This window comes from Nothobranchius furzeri, chromosome 6, assembly GCF_043380555.1.
Source record: "Nothobranchius furzeri strain GRZ-AD chromosome 6, NfurGRZ-RIMD1, whole genome shotgun sequence".
Taxonomy (NCBI): Eukaryota; Metazoa; Chordata; class Actinopteri; order Cyprinodontiformes; family Nothobranchiidae; genus Nothobranchius; species Nothobranchius furzeri.
Genome location: NC_091746.1, coordinates 31,469,164 through 31,486,446, shown reverse-complemented (window position 1 = coordinate 31,486,446; position 17,283 = coordinate 31,469,164). Strand labels below are relative to the sequence as shown.

Genomic DNA, 17,283 nt, shown 5'->3' with positions numbered 1-17,283 from the left:
GTCCCGCTAGCCGTCAGAGCGGGGGGGGTGGGGGGGTGGGGGTGGGGGGGTGTTTGCTCCCTTTCCAGGGAAGGGAGAGATTGGTGAGGTAGTGCGGGTGCTGTTACTGGAGATGGAAGGAGGAGCTGAGCTGGAAGCCAGGAGAAGATGGCTGAAAAAATAAAACCAAAAAACTCAGCTCAGTGACCCGACTGAGGCTGAAGCTGCACACCTAAAGGACGTGGAAACAGAAGATCTGTTAAACGAGCCGAGAACATGAACACAAAACGTAGATGAGTCACCTCTCTGTTTCTGCTGACTCACACTTCTGTTCCTCACCTAAACAAGTGGAAGTTCTGGTTGTTGGCCGAATCCCAGATCCAGGATTTGGAATCTGACTTGCAGATTTAAGACCTGTTCAGAGAAAACACGATCAAACCGTTGGGTGACAAACACAGACACAGATCAGGAAACGCCCAGATCAGTGCTGAACCCAGTTACGGACCCAGGATCCACTTAGTGAAATAAAAGCTAGAGATGAAGCTGTTTGGCATGAAACTCCTGCAGGAATGTGTTGGATGTGGGAGCTGTGGATCTGTTTTGGGTTTACGTTAATCCGAGCCAGTTTCTGGAAGAAAAAAATGTTGTTTAAAACTCAGTTGTGAAACTCTGAGAGCTGCGATGAAAACTAAACAGTTGCACAACTTATCCAGCCGACTGTCTGACAGTTTGTTCCTTTAAGAAAAAGCTGTTTTTGCAGCTAATAAATAGCAGTTGTCTTTATGTTATGTTCTGCAAGATATTTTTCTTTTTAAAGTAATAAAACAAACAAAAACTGCTGATTTAAGGTAAAAGTGTTGCAGTGCAGCTCAGCACCAGCTGGGGGCAGTATACAACCACAGCAGTAATGGAAAACAGGCGGAGATATGATCTAATTATTATTAATTTTTTTAATAATGACCAAGCATTCCACCGATGTATTTTTATTCCTCTTTCTCCAGTTGTTAGCAAAAGTTTTTATTTGTTCATCTTCTGGTGCACATCTGCCTTCTTGACAACACGGTTCCCACACGGCGTGTTTGAACTTTTCATTTAGGCCTCCAGCAAACTGATCTCTGTCTCTGTGGAGAAACACATGTTCACTTCACACTCCAGAGTTCTGCAGAGTCTCACAGCACCAGAGACCATTTTAGCCCACCGGCACAAAGGTTCTGGTTCTGACCAGCTTTATGGATTCGGACGCAACCGTACAATTTACAAACGTCCAACCTTGAGCAATCTAAATGACCCGTTTGAGTTAGGGCTCTCCTCAGACCCGGGTCTGCTTATTTGCCCTAAAGTCACAAAAGGAACACGGGTTTCAAACTTGATCAGAACCAGGATCTGACTGAAACACGCACTCCTCTGGAGCGGAGTCTGTGTTGGTGCATTTCCAGTGAAAACAGAAAATAATGAAAATGTGAGTAAAATGAGAGGAAATAAAGTGATTTACTGTTTCAAATTTGAAACTGTAGCATGCAATGTGTTAATATACTAGAAAGTAAAGCCAACCCTATCTCCTCCTTGAACCGTCACCTTATCGTGGTGGAGGAGTTTGAGTGCCCTAATGATCCTAGGAGCTATGTTGTCTGGGGCACTTAGTGCCCCTGGTAGGGTCTCCCATGACAAATTGGTCTTAGGTGAAGGGTGAGACAAAGAACGGTTCGAAGGATCTTTCATGGTGGTGAAAACGAAGAGTCGGAGTACCCGGCCCGGAGGGTTACCGGGGTCCCACCCTGGAGCCAGGCCTGGGGTTGGGGCCCGTGAGCGAGCGCCTGGTGGCCGGGCTTTCGCCCATGGGGCCCGGCCGGGCCCAGCCCGAACCGGATACATGGGCTCGTCCAACTGTGGACCCACCACCCGCAGGAGGAACATGAAGGGTCCGGTGCAATGTGAATCGGGTGGCAGACCAAGGCGGGAGCCTTGGCGGTCCAATCCCCGGACAAGGAAACTAGTTTTTGGGACATGGAACGTCACCTCGCTGGCGGGGAAGGAGCCGGAGCTTGTGGCAGAGGTTGAGCGGTACCGGCTAGATATAGTCGGACTCACCTCGACACATTGCATTGGCTCTGGAACCCGAGACCTGGAGAGGGGTTGGACACTCTACTTTGCTGGAGTTGCTCCGGGTGAGAGGCGGAGGGCTGGGGTTGGCTTTTTGTTAGCCCCGAGACTCTCTGCCTGTGTGTTGGGGTTTACCCCGGGGGACAAGAGGGTAGCTTCCTTGCGCCTTCGGGTCGGGGAACGGGTCCTGACTGTTGTTTGTGCTTATGGGCCAAATATCAGTTCAGAGTACCCACCCTTTTTGGAGTCCCTGGGACGAGTGCTAGATAGTGCTCCATCAGGGGACTCCATTGTCCTGCTGGGGGACTTCAATGCTCACGTGGGCAATGACAGCTTGACCTGGAGGGGTGTGATTGGGAGGAACGGCCCACCTGATCAGAACTCGAGCGGTGTTTTGTTATTGGACTTCTGTGCAAGCCGCAGTTTGGCCATAACGAACACCATGTTCGAACATAAGGATGCCCACCGGTACACTTGGTACCAGGGCAGCCTAGGTCACAGGTCGATGATAGATTTTGTAGTCGTATCATCTGACCTGCGACCGTATGTTTTGGACACCCGAGTGAAGAGAGGGGCGGAGCTGTCAACTGATCACCACCTGGTGGTGAGTTGGATCAGATGGCAAGGGATCATGCCGCGTAGACCTGGCAGACCCAAACGCATAGTGAGGGTCTGCTGGGAACGCCTGGCAGAAGAACCTGTCAAGACGGTCTTCAACTCCCACCTCCGGCAGAGCTTTGACCACGTCCCGAGAGCAGTGGGGGACATTGAGTCCGAGTGGGCCTTGTTCCACTCTGCGATTGTCGAGGCGGCTGTTGCTAGCTGTGGTCGTAAGGTGGCCGGTGCCAGTCGTGGTGGCAACCCCCGTACCCGCTGGTGGACACCAGAGGTTCGGGGAGCCGTCAGGCTGAAGAAGGAGGCCTACAGGGCGTGGCTGGTCTGTGGGTCTCCGGAGGCAGCAGACAGGTACCGGATAGCCAAGCGGGGTGCAGCAGTGGCAGTTGCCGAGGCAAAATCTCGGGCGTGGGAGGAGTTTGGTGAGGCCATGGAGAAAGACTATCGATCGGCTCCAAAGAGGTTCTGGCAAACTGTCCGGCGCCTCAGGAGAGGAAGGCAGCAACTCGCTCACACTGTTTACAGTGGGGATGGGGAGCTGCTGACGTCAACTGAGGCTATAGTCGGACGGTGGAAGGAATACTTTGAGGAGCTCCTCAATCCCACCAATGCGCATTCCGAGGAGGAACCAGAGCTGGGAGGCCTGGGGATGGACTGTCCGATCTCGGGGGCAGAAGTTGCTGAGGTAGTCAAACAACTACACAGCGGCGGAGCCCCGGGGGCGGATGAGGTTCGTCCTGGGTATCTTAAGGCTATGGATGTTGTAGGGCTGTCATGGTTGACACGTCTCTACAACATTGCGTGGTCATCGGGGGCAGTTCCTACGGAGTGGCAGACCGGGGTGGTGGTCCCCATCTTTAAGAAGGGTGACCTGAGGGTGTGTTCCAACTATAGGGGGATCACACTCCTCAGCCTCCCTGGAAAGGTCTACTCCAAGGTACTGGAGAGGAGGGTCCGATCGATAGTTGAATCTCAGATAGAGGAGGAGCAATGTGGTTTTCGTCCTGGCCGTGGAACTGTGGACCAGCTCTATACCCTTGCAAGGGTGATGGAGGGGGCATGGGAGTTTGCCCAACCAATCCACATGTGCTTTGTGGATTTGGAGAAGGCTTATGACCGTGTCCCCAGGGGCACCCTGTGGGGGACGCTCCAGGAGTATGGGGTGGGTGGCTTTCTGTTAAGGGCCATTCAGTCCCTTTACCAGAGGAGCGTGAGTTTGGTCCGCATAGCCGGTAGTAAGTCGGACCTGTTCCCAGTGAGGGTTGGACTCCGCCAGGGCTGCCCTTTGTCACCGGTTCTGTTCATCACTTTTATGGACAGAATTTCTAGACGCAGCCGTGGTGTGGAGTGTGTCGAGTTTGGTGGCAGGAGAATCTCGTCTCTGCTTTTTGCGGATGATGTGGTCCTCCTAGCTTCATCCAGCTCTGACCTTCAGCTCTTGCTGGGTAGGTTCGCGGCCGAATGTGAAGCGGCTGGGATGAGGATCAGCACCTCCAAATCTGAGACCATGGTTCTCGACCGGAAAAGGGTGGCTTGCCACCTCCGGGTCGGGGGAGAGGTCCTACCTCAAGTGGAGGAGTTTAAATATCTCGGGGTCTTGTTCACGAGTGAGGGTAGGAGGGATCGGGAGATCGACAGGCGGATTGGTTCGGCGTCTGCAGTGATGCGGACGCTGAGCCGATCTGTCGTGGGGAAGAGGGAGCTGAGCCAGAAAGCCAGGCTCTCGATTTACCGGTCGATCTACGTCCCAATCCTCACCTATGGTCATGAGCTTTGGGTAATGACCGAAAGAACGAGATCGCGGATACAAGCGGCCGAAATGAGTTTCCTCCGTAGGGTGGCCGGGCTCAGCCTTAGAGATAGGGTGAGGAGCTCGGACATTCGGGAGGGACTCGGAGTAGAACCGCTGCTCCTCCGGATCGAAAGGAGCCAGTTGAGGTGGTTTGGGCATCTGGTCAGGATGCCTCCTGGACGCCTCCCTGGGGAGGTGTTTCGGGCATGTCCTGCCGGCAGAAGGCCCCCGGGTCGACCCAGGACACGTTGGAGAAGTTACATCTCCAATCTGGTCCGGGAACGCCTTGGGGTCCTGCCGGAGGAGCTGGTGGACAAGGCCGGGGAGAGGACGGCCTGGAGCTCCCTAGTTGGGATGCTGCCCCCGCGACCCGGACCCGGATAAGCGGAGGAAGACGAGAGAGACGAGAGAATTTGAAACTGAGTTGGAGTCAGGATTTTATCCTAAAGTAAACTTAGCATTTCAGAATAAAATACAAAACCCAGAAAACTTAGAATCTTCTAAAAACTGCTTTTAGATTTTTGTTTGCTATTGTGATAAATCCTCTTGGAGTCGCTAGCAGCGATGAAATAAATGGTTGTATTACATAGCACCTTTTTAGGGCACTACAACCCCCCAAGGTGCTTCGCAACACTATCAGTCATTCACCCATTCACATGCTGGTCTGACACTGAGCTACAGTGTAGCCACAGCTGCCCTGGGGCATACTGGCAGAGGCACTCTGGTGCCACCGATCCTTCCAACCACCAGCAGGCAAGGCGGGTTAAGTGTCTTGCCCAAGGACACAACAGCTTTCTCTAGTCGGCGCCGTGATCAAACCTGCCACCCTACGACTACTGGACAACCCGCTCCACCTCCTGAGCTACAGCTGTCCCAGAGTAGCTCTGCAGAACTTGTAGAACCGACTCATTTGTTTGGAAAGTTGATGCTTTATCTCCACAAAAAACACAAGCCTGAAGGAGTTCTGCCGCGTGGCGTGGTTGCTAATGCTAAGGGTTAGCTTCTACTAGCCTAGATGTTTTCTGCTGTTTCCTGGGTGCTAAAACAACAACATGCCTTCCCTGGGTGAGTCCTTTCAAGTACTAGAGCTTCACAGTCTATTTTCTATCAGAAGCTATGATAGGAGATGGTGTAGGAGACTATTTTGATGTTCAGTCCACATGAAAACCTCAGAGTGACTCAATATAATCAGAAATCATATTAAAAAAGGTCTTTTCAGTCAGCCAGACTCATCTACTGTCCAGAGTTTTAAAGCTAAACTGAAACAAGAAGATTTATTTCACTCCTTGTTGCTTTAATTGTCTTTTTTAGTTTTGTTGCCATTTTGGGGTTGCAATGTTTTACTGATTTTATTGTTTTTATGTGCCAAGCGACATTTTCTTCAAACATGGTCTTATTGTTGTTTCTACTTTAACTAATCTATGATTTCGTCATGTACCACATGTTGGGCAGCCTTGCCTGGTGGCAGTGAGGTGATTTATAAATAAATTAAATTAAAAAGCTCTCTTTTACTGCCTACATTTGAAGTAGCAGAGCCAGAAACGTTCTGATTTACTGGCTTTTATTCAGAACTTGTTTTTTATTCCTGGTGGTGTTATTCTGCTGTTGCCCGCGGCTACGCCTGGTTTTAAGGTGCTTCATAAAACAACCAGGACATTTTTGAGTGATTGTGGAAAGTGTGTTGCAACCCCGTAAACATATCCTCTCGATGAAAACGATGCAAGTCGGTTACAAAAAGCACACGAATGAACTTTTCATGAAAACACGAGCCATGAAATGTCCAGACTTGTTCAAACTCAGAACAACACGAATAGTAAAGCCGGACATGATGTGCTTCCTAAAAAGTAATGAAATAGTTTGTTGACAGGGATGGGCAGAAAAATCTTAAAGGTCATGCGGACGTTCTGTCTGGTTTTCAGGAAAGCTGCCCTCCCTGCACGCGCACCACTCTACCGCGCACGCTCAGTTCGCTAGTAGCTGCTGGCCTTGCCCTCGCCACTTCTAGCAGTAGTCTGAATTGCATTTCTCCAAATAGCATGCCGAAGTTTAGCTTACATGTCGAGCGGGAAACTGGCGACAGCAGAGATTAAGGGGAGCCCAACCTTCTCTAAACCCTAACCCACGCCGTCAAAACCTCTGGAGTTGCTTCCCACTTTAGACGGCTTTCTCTTTCTGTCGTAGACACTTTTTCTTGTGACTCTGCCATTTTCAAAAGAACTCGGTGAGAACGGAGGGCTTGAACGACGTGGAAACTAACCCGGGAGTGAAGAGCGAGCACGTACGACAGCCTTTCGTAACGGCTTCACCAGAATGATTGACAGTTATGTGGACCAATAGTTTATCAGGCGTGGGGAACCCTGGTCCTCGAGGGCCGGTATCCTGCACGTCTTTGCTCCAACACTTCTGGTTCAGTGGTTGATTCACCTGTTCAGCAGCTCAACAGGCTCTGCAGAGGCCTGTTAATCACCTGCTGATTGAAATCAGGTGTGTTGAAGCAGGGTTGAAATATGCTGGATAGCGGCCCTCGATGGACCAGGGCCCCCCACCCCCGGTTCAGTTGATCCACCCGAAAGAAATAACGTCCGCATCACCTTTAAGAGTGAACTTAAGGTTAAATATTTATTATATTTGCTGTTTCTATTCACATCTTATTCTTCTCTTACATTCATTTGACCATTTTGTTTTATTTCTATTGTTTTAGTCTATTTTTAGTGTAAGTTTTATTTTTTTATCTTGCTCATTTGTTCATATTTATCGCGAGGATGCTAACGGGACAGAATAAGCTTCAGCTTCAACTCATTCTTCACATCCTTCCACAACGACAGCACTGTCATAACGCAAAGAAATACATGCGTGCAGCATTTCGGCTGAAACTTCCAGGATTAAACTTCTCCTGTAACAACTGGGGAGAACTGGGTGACCTTTGACCTCTACTGCTACAGTAAATCTCAACTGAAGCCCACTTCTAATCTTAGCCTTGGCCTTAATCTCAGCACGCTTCCTGAAATAGAACGTTTTCCAGTCAGATGGGAGTCTCCCGATTCCAATCTGGGAGCATCCTCGTTTAACTCCTCAACAGGAAGTTCGAAACTCCAGAAAAATTCACCAGAGAAATCTAGGAATGTGGACATCAGCTGACATCATTTCCTGTCACTGTGAGGAAGTTTAATCTACTAAACAGATGGGCGACGACACCCCCTCCATTATCTGGACTGATGGGTGTTTTATTCCTGAAGCTGAGCACTGGGACTCAGGCTCGTTTGAATTCCCCACCGACCCAAATCCCGTCAGGTGGTTCCTCAGAATCCGGTTTCATGTTTTTAAATTCAGCCAGGCTGAGTGGGAATAAAAGAACGTCATGAGTTCGTTTTAACAGAGGAAACAAAGGTCAGAGCAAAGGAAATAAAACTAGATAAATAACAACATGAAGTATTTTGCTGCTATTTCAAACTTTTACTTTTATTTACTTCTTTATTAATAAAGTATTGTTCAATATCAATATATTAATAATAATAATTAGATTCAACAGAGGCTGACTTACTGTTCGACTATACAAACATCCCGTTTATTGAAGTTAATATTTTATCTTAACTTTTAATTTCGCAACATCTTGAAGTTTAATCTCAAAACGTCCAAATTTCAGCCGTTTTTGTATTGTTTAGTGTTTGTCGTGCATGAATTCATAGAAAATGCTGAACTGTTTTTACATCACTCTGTCACAAACATGTCGTTTAAAGATGTTTACCGAACAAAACATCAAACACTTCGTACATCATTATTTACACTCGACTGTCCCCAAAACGTCTCTCCGTCATCGAGAGTTTTGAGTTTCCTCGTGTTTGCTCTCCGGAGTTTGTTTGGAGTTCGACGATGTCTGAAACAACATCAGGCAGAAATGGCCAAACAAAAACAACCAATAATAAAAATAACAACGGGAGTTATCTGCTCCAAGTGACCCAGACAGACAGAACACATATTTAAATAAAAAAAATTCAACCTTTGTTCAGATTTAGTACGTCTGGTCACCAGCACTCAAAGTCCTGTGAGATTCTGGATTTATCTCATTTATTTCTGTTTTACTGTGATTTAATGAACAGATTTACTAGTTACGACAGTAAAATGAACTTCTGGGAAGCGATGGCTCATATCAGAACTTTGTGATGACTAAAACCTTCGACATCCCAGCCAGGCTTAGACGTGTGGTCTGTTATGTAACCGGATCAGCTCCGCAATCAGAGCAGCGGCTCCGAGGAAAGTGTCAGAGCTTTGAGATCCGTGATGTGGAAATCTGCAGGAAGCGTGAAAAGTTTATCATACATAATTGATTCTCATGTTATGATGAAGAGTTCTGCTGAACTAACTGAGCAAACCCTCCCAGCAGGTCCAAATGAGTCACCGGTTCCGGACATGTTTAACTTCAGGCTTGTTTTAATGAAAGTCTGTTTCTAAAGGTGCAACATGTAAGAGGGAAGAAGAAAGACATCCTGTGGTCAAATCTGCATGTAGCAGCTCATTCTTCTAAACAGGAATTCACTTTCTCTCTGCCGCTCCGGCAGTTTCACCAACACGCTCTCACACCCAAAGAGCCGAAAAATTACTCTGGGCGACCAACCTGAAAGTCCCAACGGAGATTTCACCGACATTTAACCTCTATCCTCTTGCTATTTAACCTTCCCCTCAGACCCATCCTAACCTTGACCCAGTTTCTCATTGTTACGGCCCAGCTCGTGGGCTTGCAACTCAAGGAGGAGGTTTGGACGCAATGTGGGAGGTTAGGGTATGTGGGAGGTAAGAGTATGTGGGAGGGAAGAGTATGTGGGAGGTTAGGGTATGTGGGAGGTTAGAGTATGTGGGAGGGAAGAGTATGTGGGAGGTTAGAGTATGTGGGAGGTTAGAGTATGTGGGAGGGAAGAGTATGTGGGAGGTTAGGGTATGTGGGAGGGAAGAGTATGTGGGAGGGAAGAGTATGAGGGAGGGAAGAGTATGTGGGAGGTTAGAGTATGTGGAGGTAAGAGTATGTGGGAGGGAAGAGTATGTGGGAGGGAAGAGTATGTGGAGGGAAGAGTATGTGGGAGGTAAGAGTATGTGGGAGGGAAGAGTATGTGGGAGGGAAGAGTATGTGGAGGGAAGAGTATGTGGGAGGTAAGAGTATGTGGGAGGGAAGAGTATGTGGGAGGGAAGAGTATGTGGGAGGGAAGAGTATGTGGGAGGTAAGAGTATGTGGGAGGGAAGAGTATGTGGGAGGTTAGAGTATGTGGGAGGGAAGAGTATGTGGGAGGGAAGAGTATGTGGGAGGGACAAGTATGTGGGAGGGAAGAGTATGTGGGAGGGAAGAGTATGTGGGAGGTTAGAGTATGTGGGAGGTTAGAGTATGTGGGAGGGAAGAGTATGTGGGAGGGAAGAGTATGTGGTAGGTTAGAGTATGTGGGAGGGAAGAGTATGTGGGAGGGACGAGTATGTGGGAGGGAAGAGTATGTGGGAGGTAAGAGTATGTGGGAGGTAAGAGTATGTGGGAGGGACGAGTATGTGGGAGGTAAGAGTATGTGGGAGGGAAGAGTATGTGGGAGGGAAGAGTATGTGGGAGGGAAGAGTATGTGGGAGGGAAGAGTATGTGGGAGGGAAGAGTATGTGGGAGGGAAGAGTATGTGGGAGGGAAGAGTTTGTGGGAGTTAAGAGTATGTGGGAGGGACAAGTATGTGGGAGGGAAGAGTATGTGGGAGGGAAGAGTATGTGGGAGGTTAGAGTATGTGGGAGGGAAGAGTATGTGGGAGGGAAGAGTATGTGGGAGGTAAGAGTATGTGGGAGGGAAGAGTATGTGGGAGGTAAGAGTATGTGGGAGGGAAGAGTATGTGGGAGGTAAGAGTATGTGGGAGGGAAGAGTATGTGGGAGGGAAGAGTATGTGGGAGGTTAGAGTATGTGGGAGGGAAGAGTATGTGGGAGGTAAGAGTATGTGGTAGGTTAGAGTATGTGGGAGGTAAGAGTATGTGGGAGGGACGAGTATGTGGGAGGGAAGAGTATGTGGGAGGGAAGAGTATGTGGGAGGGAAGAGTATGTGGGAGGTAAGAGTATGTGGGAGGTTAGAGTATGTGGGAGGTAAGAGTATGTGGTAGGTTAGAGTATGTGGGAGGTTAGAGTATGTGGGAGGTAAGAGTATGTGGGAGGTTAGAGTATGTGGGAGGGAAGAGTATGTGGGAGGTAAGAGTATGTGGGAGGTAAGAGTATGTGGGAGGTTAGAGTATGTGGGAGGGAAGAGTATGTGGGAGGTAAGAGTATGTGGGAGGTTAGAGTATGTGGGAGGGAAGAGTATGTGGGAGGTAAGAGTATGTGGGAGGTAAGAGTATGTGGGAGGTTAGAGTATGTGGGAGGTTAGAGTATGTGGTAGGTTAGAGTATGTGGGAGGTAAGAGTATGTGGTAGGTTAGAGTATGTGGGAGGTAAGAGTATGTGGTAGGTTAGAGTATGTGGGAGGTAAGAGTATGTGGGAGGGACGAGTATGTGGGAGGGAAGAGTATGTGGGAGGGAAGAGTATGTGGGAGGTAAGAGTATGTGGGAGGTAAGAGTATGTGGGAGGTTAGAGTATGTGGGAGGTAAGAGTATGTGGTAGGTTAGAGTATGTGGGAGGTTAGAGTATGTGGGAGGTAAGAGTATGTGGGAGGTTAGAGTATGTGGGAGGGAAGAGTATGTGGGAGGTAAGAGTATGTGGGAGGTAAGAGTATGTGGGAGGTTAGAGTATGTGGGAGGGAAGAGTATGTGGGAGGTAAGAGTATGTGGGAGGTTAGAGTATGTGGGAGGTAAGAGTATGTGGGAGGTAAGAGTATGTGGGAGGTAAGAGTATGTGGGAGGTTAGAGTATGTGGGAGGTTAGAGTATGTGGTAGGTTAGAGTATGTGGGAGGTAAGAGTATGTGGTAGGTTAGAGTATGTGGGAGGTAAGAGTATGTGGTAGGTTAGAGTATGTGGGAGGTAAGAGTATGTGGGAGGGACGAGTATGTGGGAGGGAAGAGTATGTGGGAGGGAAGAGTATGTGGGAGGTAAGAGTATGTGGGAGGTAAGAGTATGTGGGAGGTTAGAGTATGTGGGAGGTAAGAGTATGTGGTAGGTTAGAGTATGAGGGAGGTAAGAGTATGTGGGAGGTTAGAGTATGTGGGAGGTAAGAGTATGTGGGAGGTTAGAGTATGTGGGAGGTAAGAGTATGTGGTAGGTTAGAGTATGCGGGAGGTAAGAGTATGTGGGAGGTAAGAGTATGTGGGAGGGAAGAGTATGTGGGAGGTAAGAGTATGTGGGAGGTAAGAGTATGTGGTAGGTTAGAGTATGTGGGAGGGAAGAGTATGTGGGAGGTAAGAGTATGTGGGAGGTAAGAGTATGTGGTAGGTTAGAGTATGTGGGAGGTAAGAGTATGTGGGAGGTAAGAGTATGTGGTAGGTTAGAGTATGTGGGAGGGAAGAGTATGTGGGAGGGAAGAGTATGTGGGAGGGAAGAGTATGTGGGAGGGAAGAGTATGTGGGAGGTAAGAGTATGTGGGAGGTAAGAGTATGTGGGAGGTTAGAGTATGTGGGAGGTAAGAGTATGTGGGAGGTTAGAGTATGTGGGAGGTAAGAGTATGTGGTAGGTTAGAGTATGTGGGAGGTTAGAGTATGTGGGAGGTAAGAGTATGTGGGAGGTTAGAGTATGTGGGAGGTTAGAGTATGTGGGAGGTAAGAGTATGTGGTAGGTTAGAGTATGTGGGAGGTTAGAGTATGTGGTAGGTTAGAGTATGTGGGAGGTTAGAGTATGTGGTAGGTTAGAGTATGTGGGAGGTTAGAGTATGTGGGAGGTTAGAGTATGTGGGAGGTTAGAGTATGTGGGAGGTAAGAGTATGTGGTAGGTTAGAGTATGTGGGAGGGAAGAGTATGTGGTAGGTTAGAGTATGTGGGAGGGAAGAGTATGTGGTAGGTTAGAGTATGTGGGAGGTTAGAGTATGTGGGAGGTAAGAGTATGTGGTAGGTTAGAGTATGTGGGAGGGAAGAGTATGTGGTAGGTTAGAGTATGTGGGAGGGAAGAGTATGTGGTAGGTTAGAGTATGTGGGAGGGAAGAGTATGTGGTAGGTTAGAGTATGTGGGAGGTTAGAGTATGTGGGAGGTTAGAGTATGTGGGAGGTTAGAGTATGTGGGAGGTTAGAGTATGTGGGAGGTTAGAGTATGTGGGAGGTAAGAGTATGTGGTAGGTTAGAGTATGTGGGAGGTTAGAGTATGTGGTAGGTTAGAGTATGTGGGAGGTTAGAGTATTTAGCACTTTAAAATCCGCCTCCAAAAGGCCTCACCAACCGCCACACAGGCAGGAGTTATCAAGAAGATCTTGCCGATCACTCATCTTCTTTGGAGTTGCACCAAACAGCCTTTTATGCTGCGCCCACAGGTGTAGCCACTCATGACCAATGACAGGCTCCACAAAGCCAGACCAGTGGTGACAGAGGGGCATGGACATCCGAAGCAGCCTATCAGCTGGTCGCACTGGCACAGCTGATGGGTGCATGGTTTCTCTCATTGCAGGAGATGCAACACTCATTCTAAACTTCCCGCTGACCGTGTTGGAGAGGAACGTTACAACTAGAAACACACTTTTACATTCACAAGAGGGTAAAGGTCAGAATTAGGTGAAATCTCAGTTTTACTGCGGCGGTCGGAAAACGACGCTCTGGCACAGCGCGTCAGTGCGTTGGGACACCCAACGCGTCGGAAACAAAAGCCTGGTCACCCAGCGCCATTTTTCAACACTTCGGGTGTGAGAATGTGTTGGTTTCACGGTTGTTGTCAGTTATGGGTCAGTGCCAGAAGATTCTAGATGACAAGGAAGTAAAACACCATCACAGACTCATTATTCACACATTCCACCATAAAATCATTGCTGCTAACAGAAAAAGTAGCTTGACATATGTTTAGAGCCAACTATTTGCTTTTAATTCACGTTAGCTCAACGTTAGCCTCCAGCCTGTTCACCCGATATTAGAGTAAAGCAAAAAGATCCCGTGACTTCTTCTGGGTACGAGAAATAACTGCTGGGTCGCTCCAGTTTACTGGATTCAGTCCTTTAACAACTTTTTCTTTCCAGCATGACTCAGAAATTAGACTGTTCTGTGATTATTTAACAGATCTCAAAACTTTCTCCTTTCAGGGAACAAAGTTTAAACAAATAAAATGTGACAAAATACATCTTCCTGTTTCAGGTCAGAGATCCTCCTTCATAAAGATGTTAAAGTCAAAAAACTACATAAAAATAATAGATTTATCATAAACACCCATAAAATCTTCCAGCTCAGCTCAGTTATGACCCACTCCACAGATCAGGGCGTGTCCAAAGTGCGACCCGGGGGCTTTTTGTGTATTAACCTTAATAGTTAACAATAGTGGGAACGTTAGTAAAAGGACCTTTTGTTTATTAAAGTTTAATAATTCACTAGAAACAGCATTTAATATAATATTTCCAACATGTAGAGTAACAATAAAAATAAAAACACAACAGTTGAGTCATCTCCTCCTCTTCCTCGTGACACCCTGAGACCATCAGACCTCAGACTTACTGATGCTCAGCCACATTTACTCTGTGGATAAACCGTGTCCTGGTCACCAGCGTGACCTTTCACCTTTGTGTTTTCCTCCTGTATGCTGCATAACCCAGATCCACCTAAGGATCCCTGTGAGTTCAGACAGCTATAATTAGCTCCTTTAGCCTAGCGGGCTAATGAATTATAAAAGCTCCTGGACCCGGCTTACCCTCTGACAGCGCTTACAGCATCACGCCTCCCTGTCACTGCAGCGTGTTCCGGATGAGCCGGGAGTGAAGCAGGGCGCTGGGATTCTGCTCAGGTGGGTGTACTCTATTTCATTTATTGTGCTTTTCGTCCTCCCCAGCCGGGGAGAGTTTAGTGATTTAATTTTCTTCAGCTCAGCTTGTTGCAGCGCTGTTCTCTGTTGGTACGAGTTTCTGAACTGCAATTAGTCCTTTGGAACATTGGTGATTTAGGAGAAAAGATCTTGGAAGTTTCTGGGAGAAAGTTTCACAATCTGGCACCAATTTCTGAGCACAAACTGTTAGATGTGGAATTCATTTAGTGGGTTTTATTTGGAAAAACGCTAAACAGACAAAATAAAACAGCGTTTTGGTGAGTCTGCAGAGTAGAGGTTGGCTGGAGTTACGAAACACCTAAAATAAATAATATAATAATAGACAACAGAGTAAAAAAACCTTTAATTCCTTTAACTGTTCCCTTTATTTCTTCTATAAATTTGCATGTGAACATTGAACTCGTTTAAACACAAAATCAGATGTTTGCGACTACTTTCCAAACCGCAAGGCTCACTGCACCTTTCCAGGGGCGGATTTAGGACTGAAGAAGATCCGGGGCTTAACACACACACACACACGCACGCACACACGTGTGTGTGCGCACACGCACACACACGCGCGCGCGCACACACGTGACACGCACTAGTCAACATCATATATATTTGTCTTGTACCACATAATTTTTAACCTGAAGCTACATATTCAGCATATTCAGGGCAGAGTATTGTTCCTGTTAGTGTTTAGTGTGAGATGATAGTAAATATTCCCGCTCTTTCTCCAACAACTTTACCTGATAGTAAGCTAACTTTAGGCAAACCAGCAGCACAACAAATATTTTCTAATAAGACTCACAAACCTGAGTCAGCACCAGTCTCATCAAAGCTGGGCTTCTGTCGCCGTACTTTTGGTCTAAAAAACGTCCTTATGTCCATCTTCACTCATGCGTTTCAGGCAGAGAGTGTAGAAGAAGCCGGCTGCTGAAGGGCTTCTTCTTCGGTGGTGGAGGCTCAGGCAGGCTGTATACAAACTACTGCCAGCAGCGCCCTCTCTGTTGGACTTTGGTACTGCATGTTACTTCCGCGATTTAGATCCGGGGCTTCTGCCCAAGTAGCCGGGCCTAACGCCGCCCCTGCACCTTTCCTTTTTGAACTGTTTGTTCTTTCTGGTTTTTTTATTTATTCATGACCAAAGCGTGAAATAATGATGATGTTTGTGTTTTAATCTTTATTTTACTGTTTAGATGTAACAAATAACTTCCAGCGTCATCAGAGGGTTTCCTGTCTAAGGCTGTTTATGTATGAAAGGGTTTATATTTGTTTCCTTGTGACTCAGACCAACACAAACAGGTTTAACTTGGAAACACCTGAAGGCCATTGCTGTTCTTCTTGCAGAATGAAACCCAGATGTCTCCTCTCCATCGTGGACAGACTTCCCACCATCAGTGAAATGCAGGAGAGCGACAGCGAGGATGGAGATCTGAACTGCTCCTCCCACACCATGGAAGACTACGTTGACTCCATCAGAGAGCTCTCCCAGCCAGCCTGCTACCCGCTCCATGGGCCCCTCAGAGGTCACCGGCGCTGGATGGTCCGAACGTGCTCTGGAGGAACATCGTGGCTTCCTGTTGACCCATCGGAAGTATCGCTCATCCTGACTGGCCAGTCCAGCTGTGGTCCATCATTGCGTTTCAGACAGAACCTGGTGGACGTGTTGGTGTCCCCGTCCCTGTTGGCAGGTCTGGTGTGAGATGGAGTACTGGACAGAAAGTCGTTGGACCTCACATCATCTTCACTAATGAGTCTGAAGAAACAAAAATTCAAGATATGAAAATGATTCACTTTTAAATTTGGAACAAAACAAAAACCCATGAAACAAAACATGAAAAGACTAAAAGGAAATATGTAATTTATAATATAATTCTGTTCCTTTGTTTCATTTTTAACCTTTTAACCTTTGTTATACAGGAATAATCCCACTAAGATTCAAGATAAACTAAAACGCTCCCTAATAAAAGAAGAACACACATTAAGGACCTGCGGATCTCCGTCTCACACACACACACACACACACACACACACACACACACACACACACACTCACACACACACACACACACACACACACACACATACACACACACACACACACACACACACACACACACACACACACACACACACACACACACACATACACACACACACACACACACACACACACACACACACGATGATGATGTGGGATTAAGAAATTTCAGACATAATTTACCTTTTTGATCCAAGATCTCAGTTTCTGTCGGTGATCTATCCAGGCAGGAACTTAGGTAAAAATGCCATTCGGGTCCTGACATGTTTGCTGCCGGGAAGAAGGCAGGAACATGCAGCCGTGCTTGGCCCGGGTTCAGGGGCCTCAGGTAGACCTTGGCTCCTCTGCTGTCCCACCACAGGGGAGGGGGAGGTCCAGGAGGGTAGAACCCAACCTTACCTGGATGTCCTATGTCTTATGTAATCCAGAAGTTGTGCAAATGCAGGGATGGGAGTCGATTTTCTGCTGGGGTGGGGCTGGGTTGGTGCCCTCGGACTCCGTGAGGCTCTGTAATGCTGCTGCTTTGGGCCCTGGCAGGATGGGCTGGGGTCTCCATGCCCTGGGTGGCATTTTGACAACAGAGGTGCCTATTGGGGCCAGTAGGGGAGCTGGCTCCCTGGAGGGCTAAGCCCAACCAGACATTCCTCCCCATCCCCGCATGATTCTCTCCTTCTGCTCCCTCACATCTTCACACAAACATACACATAGGACCTTGGGGGGTGGACAAGTCAGGGAGTGCGGGTATGGACCCCATTTCCGCATTCCTGTGGCAACCTGCCCCCCAATTTTATTTGCACCTTAAACACTTCCACCAACGACATTCCACGCAAACACACACACACAATCCCGGTGGCTACCTGGTAGGGTCTGGGTCCCTGGGCTCTCCTGGGT

The 17,283-nt window shown here is 47.8% G+C and overlaps 1 protein-coding gene across 1 annotated transcript; it reads left to right on the top strand.

The window, feature by feature from the left end:
• The first annotated feature begins 12,940 nt into the window (after positions 1-12,940).
• On the top strand, positions 12,941-16,492 carry LOC129154621 (uncharacterized). Its single transcript, XM_054734444.2, has 5 exons — positions 12,941-13,100; positions 13,279-13,383; positions 14,021-14,157; positions 14,245-14,327; positions 15,699-16,492. The coding sequence occupies exons 1-5, from the start codon at positions 12,941-12,943 to the stop codon at positions 16,051-16,053; spliced, it is 840 nt and encodes a 279-aa protein (XP_054590419.2). The 3' UTR covers positions 16,054-16,492.
• Positions 16,493-17,283: the final 791 nt, after the last annotated feature.

Excerpts from the sequence above, each read along its gene's own strand:
- LOC129154621 (XM_054734444.2), top strand. The coding sequence starts at position 12,941 with ATGGACATCCGAAGCAGCCTATCAGCTGGTCGCACTGGCACAGCTGAT. Across the intron at positions 13,101-13,278 it reads ACTTTTACATTCACAAGAGG|TTATGGGTCAGTGCCAGAAG; the intron begins GTAAAGGTCAGA and ends GGTTGTTGTCAG. Across the intron at positions 14,328-15,698 it reads GGCGCTGGGATTCTGCTCAG|AATGAAACCCAGATGTCTCC; the intron begins GTGGGTGTACTC and ends TTCTTCTTGCAG.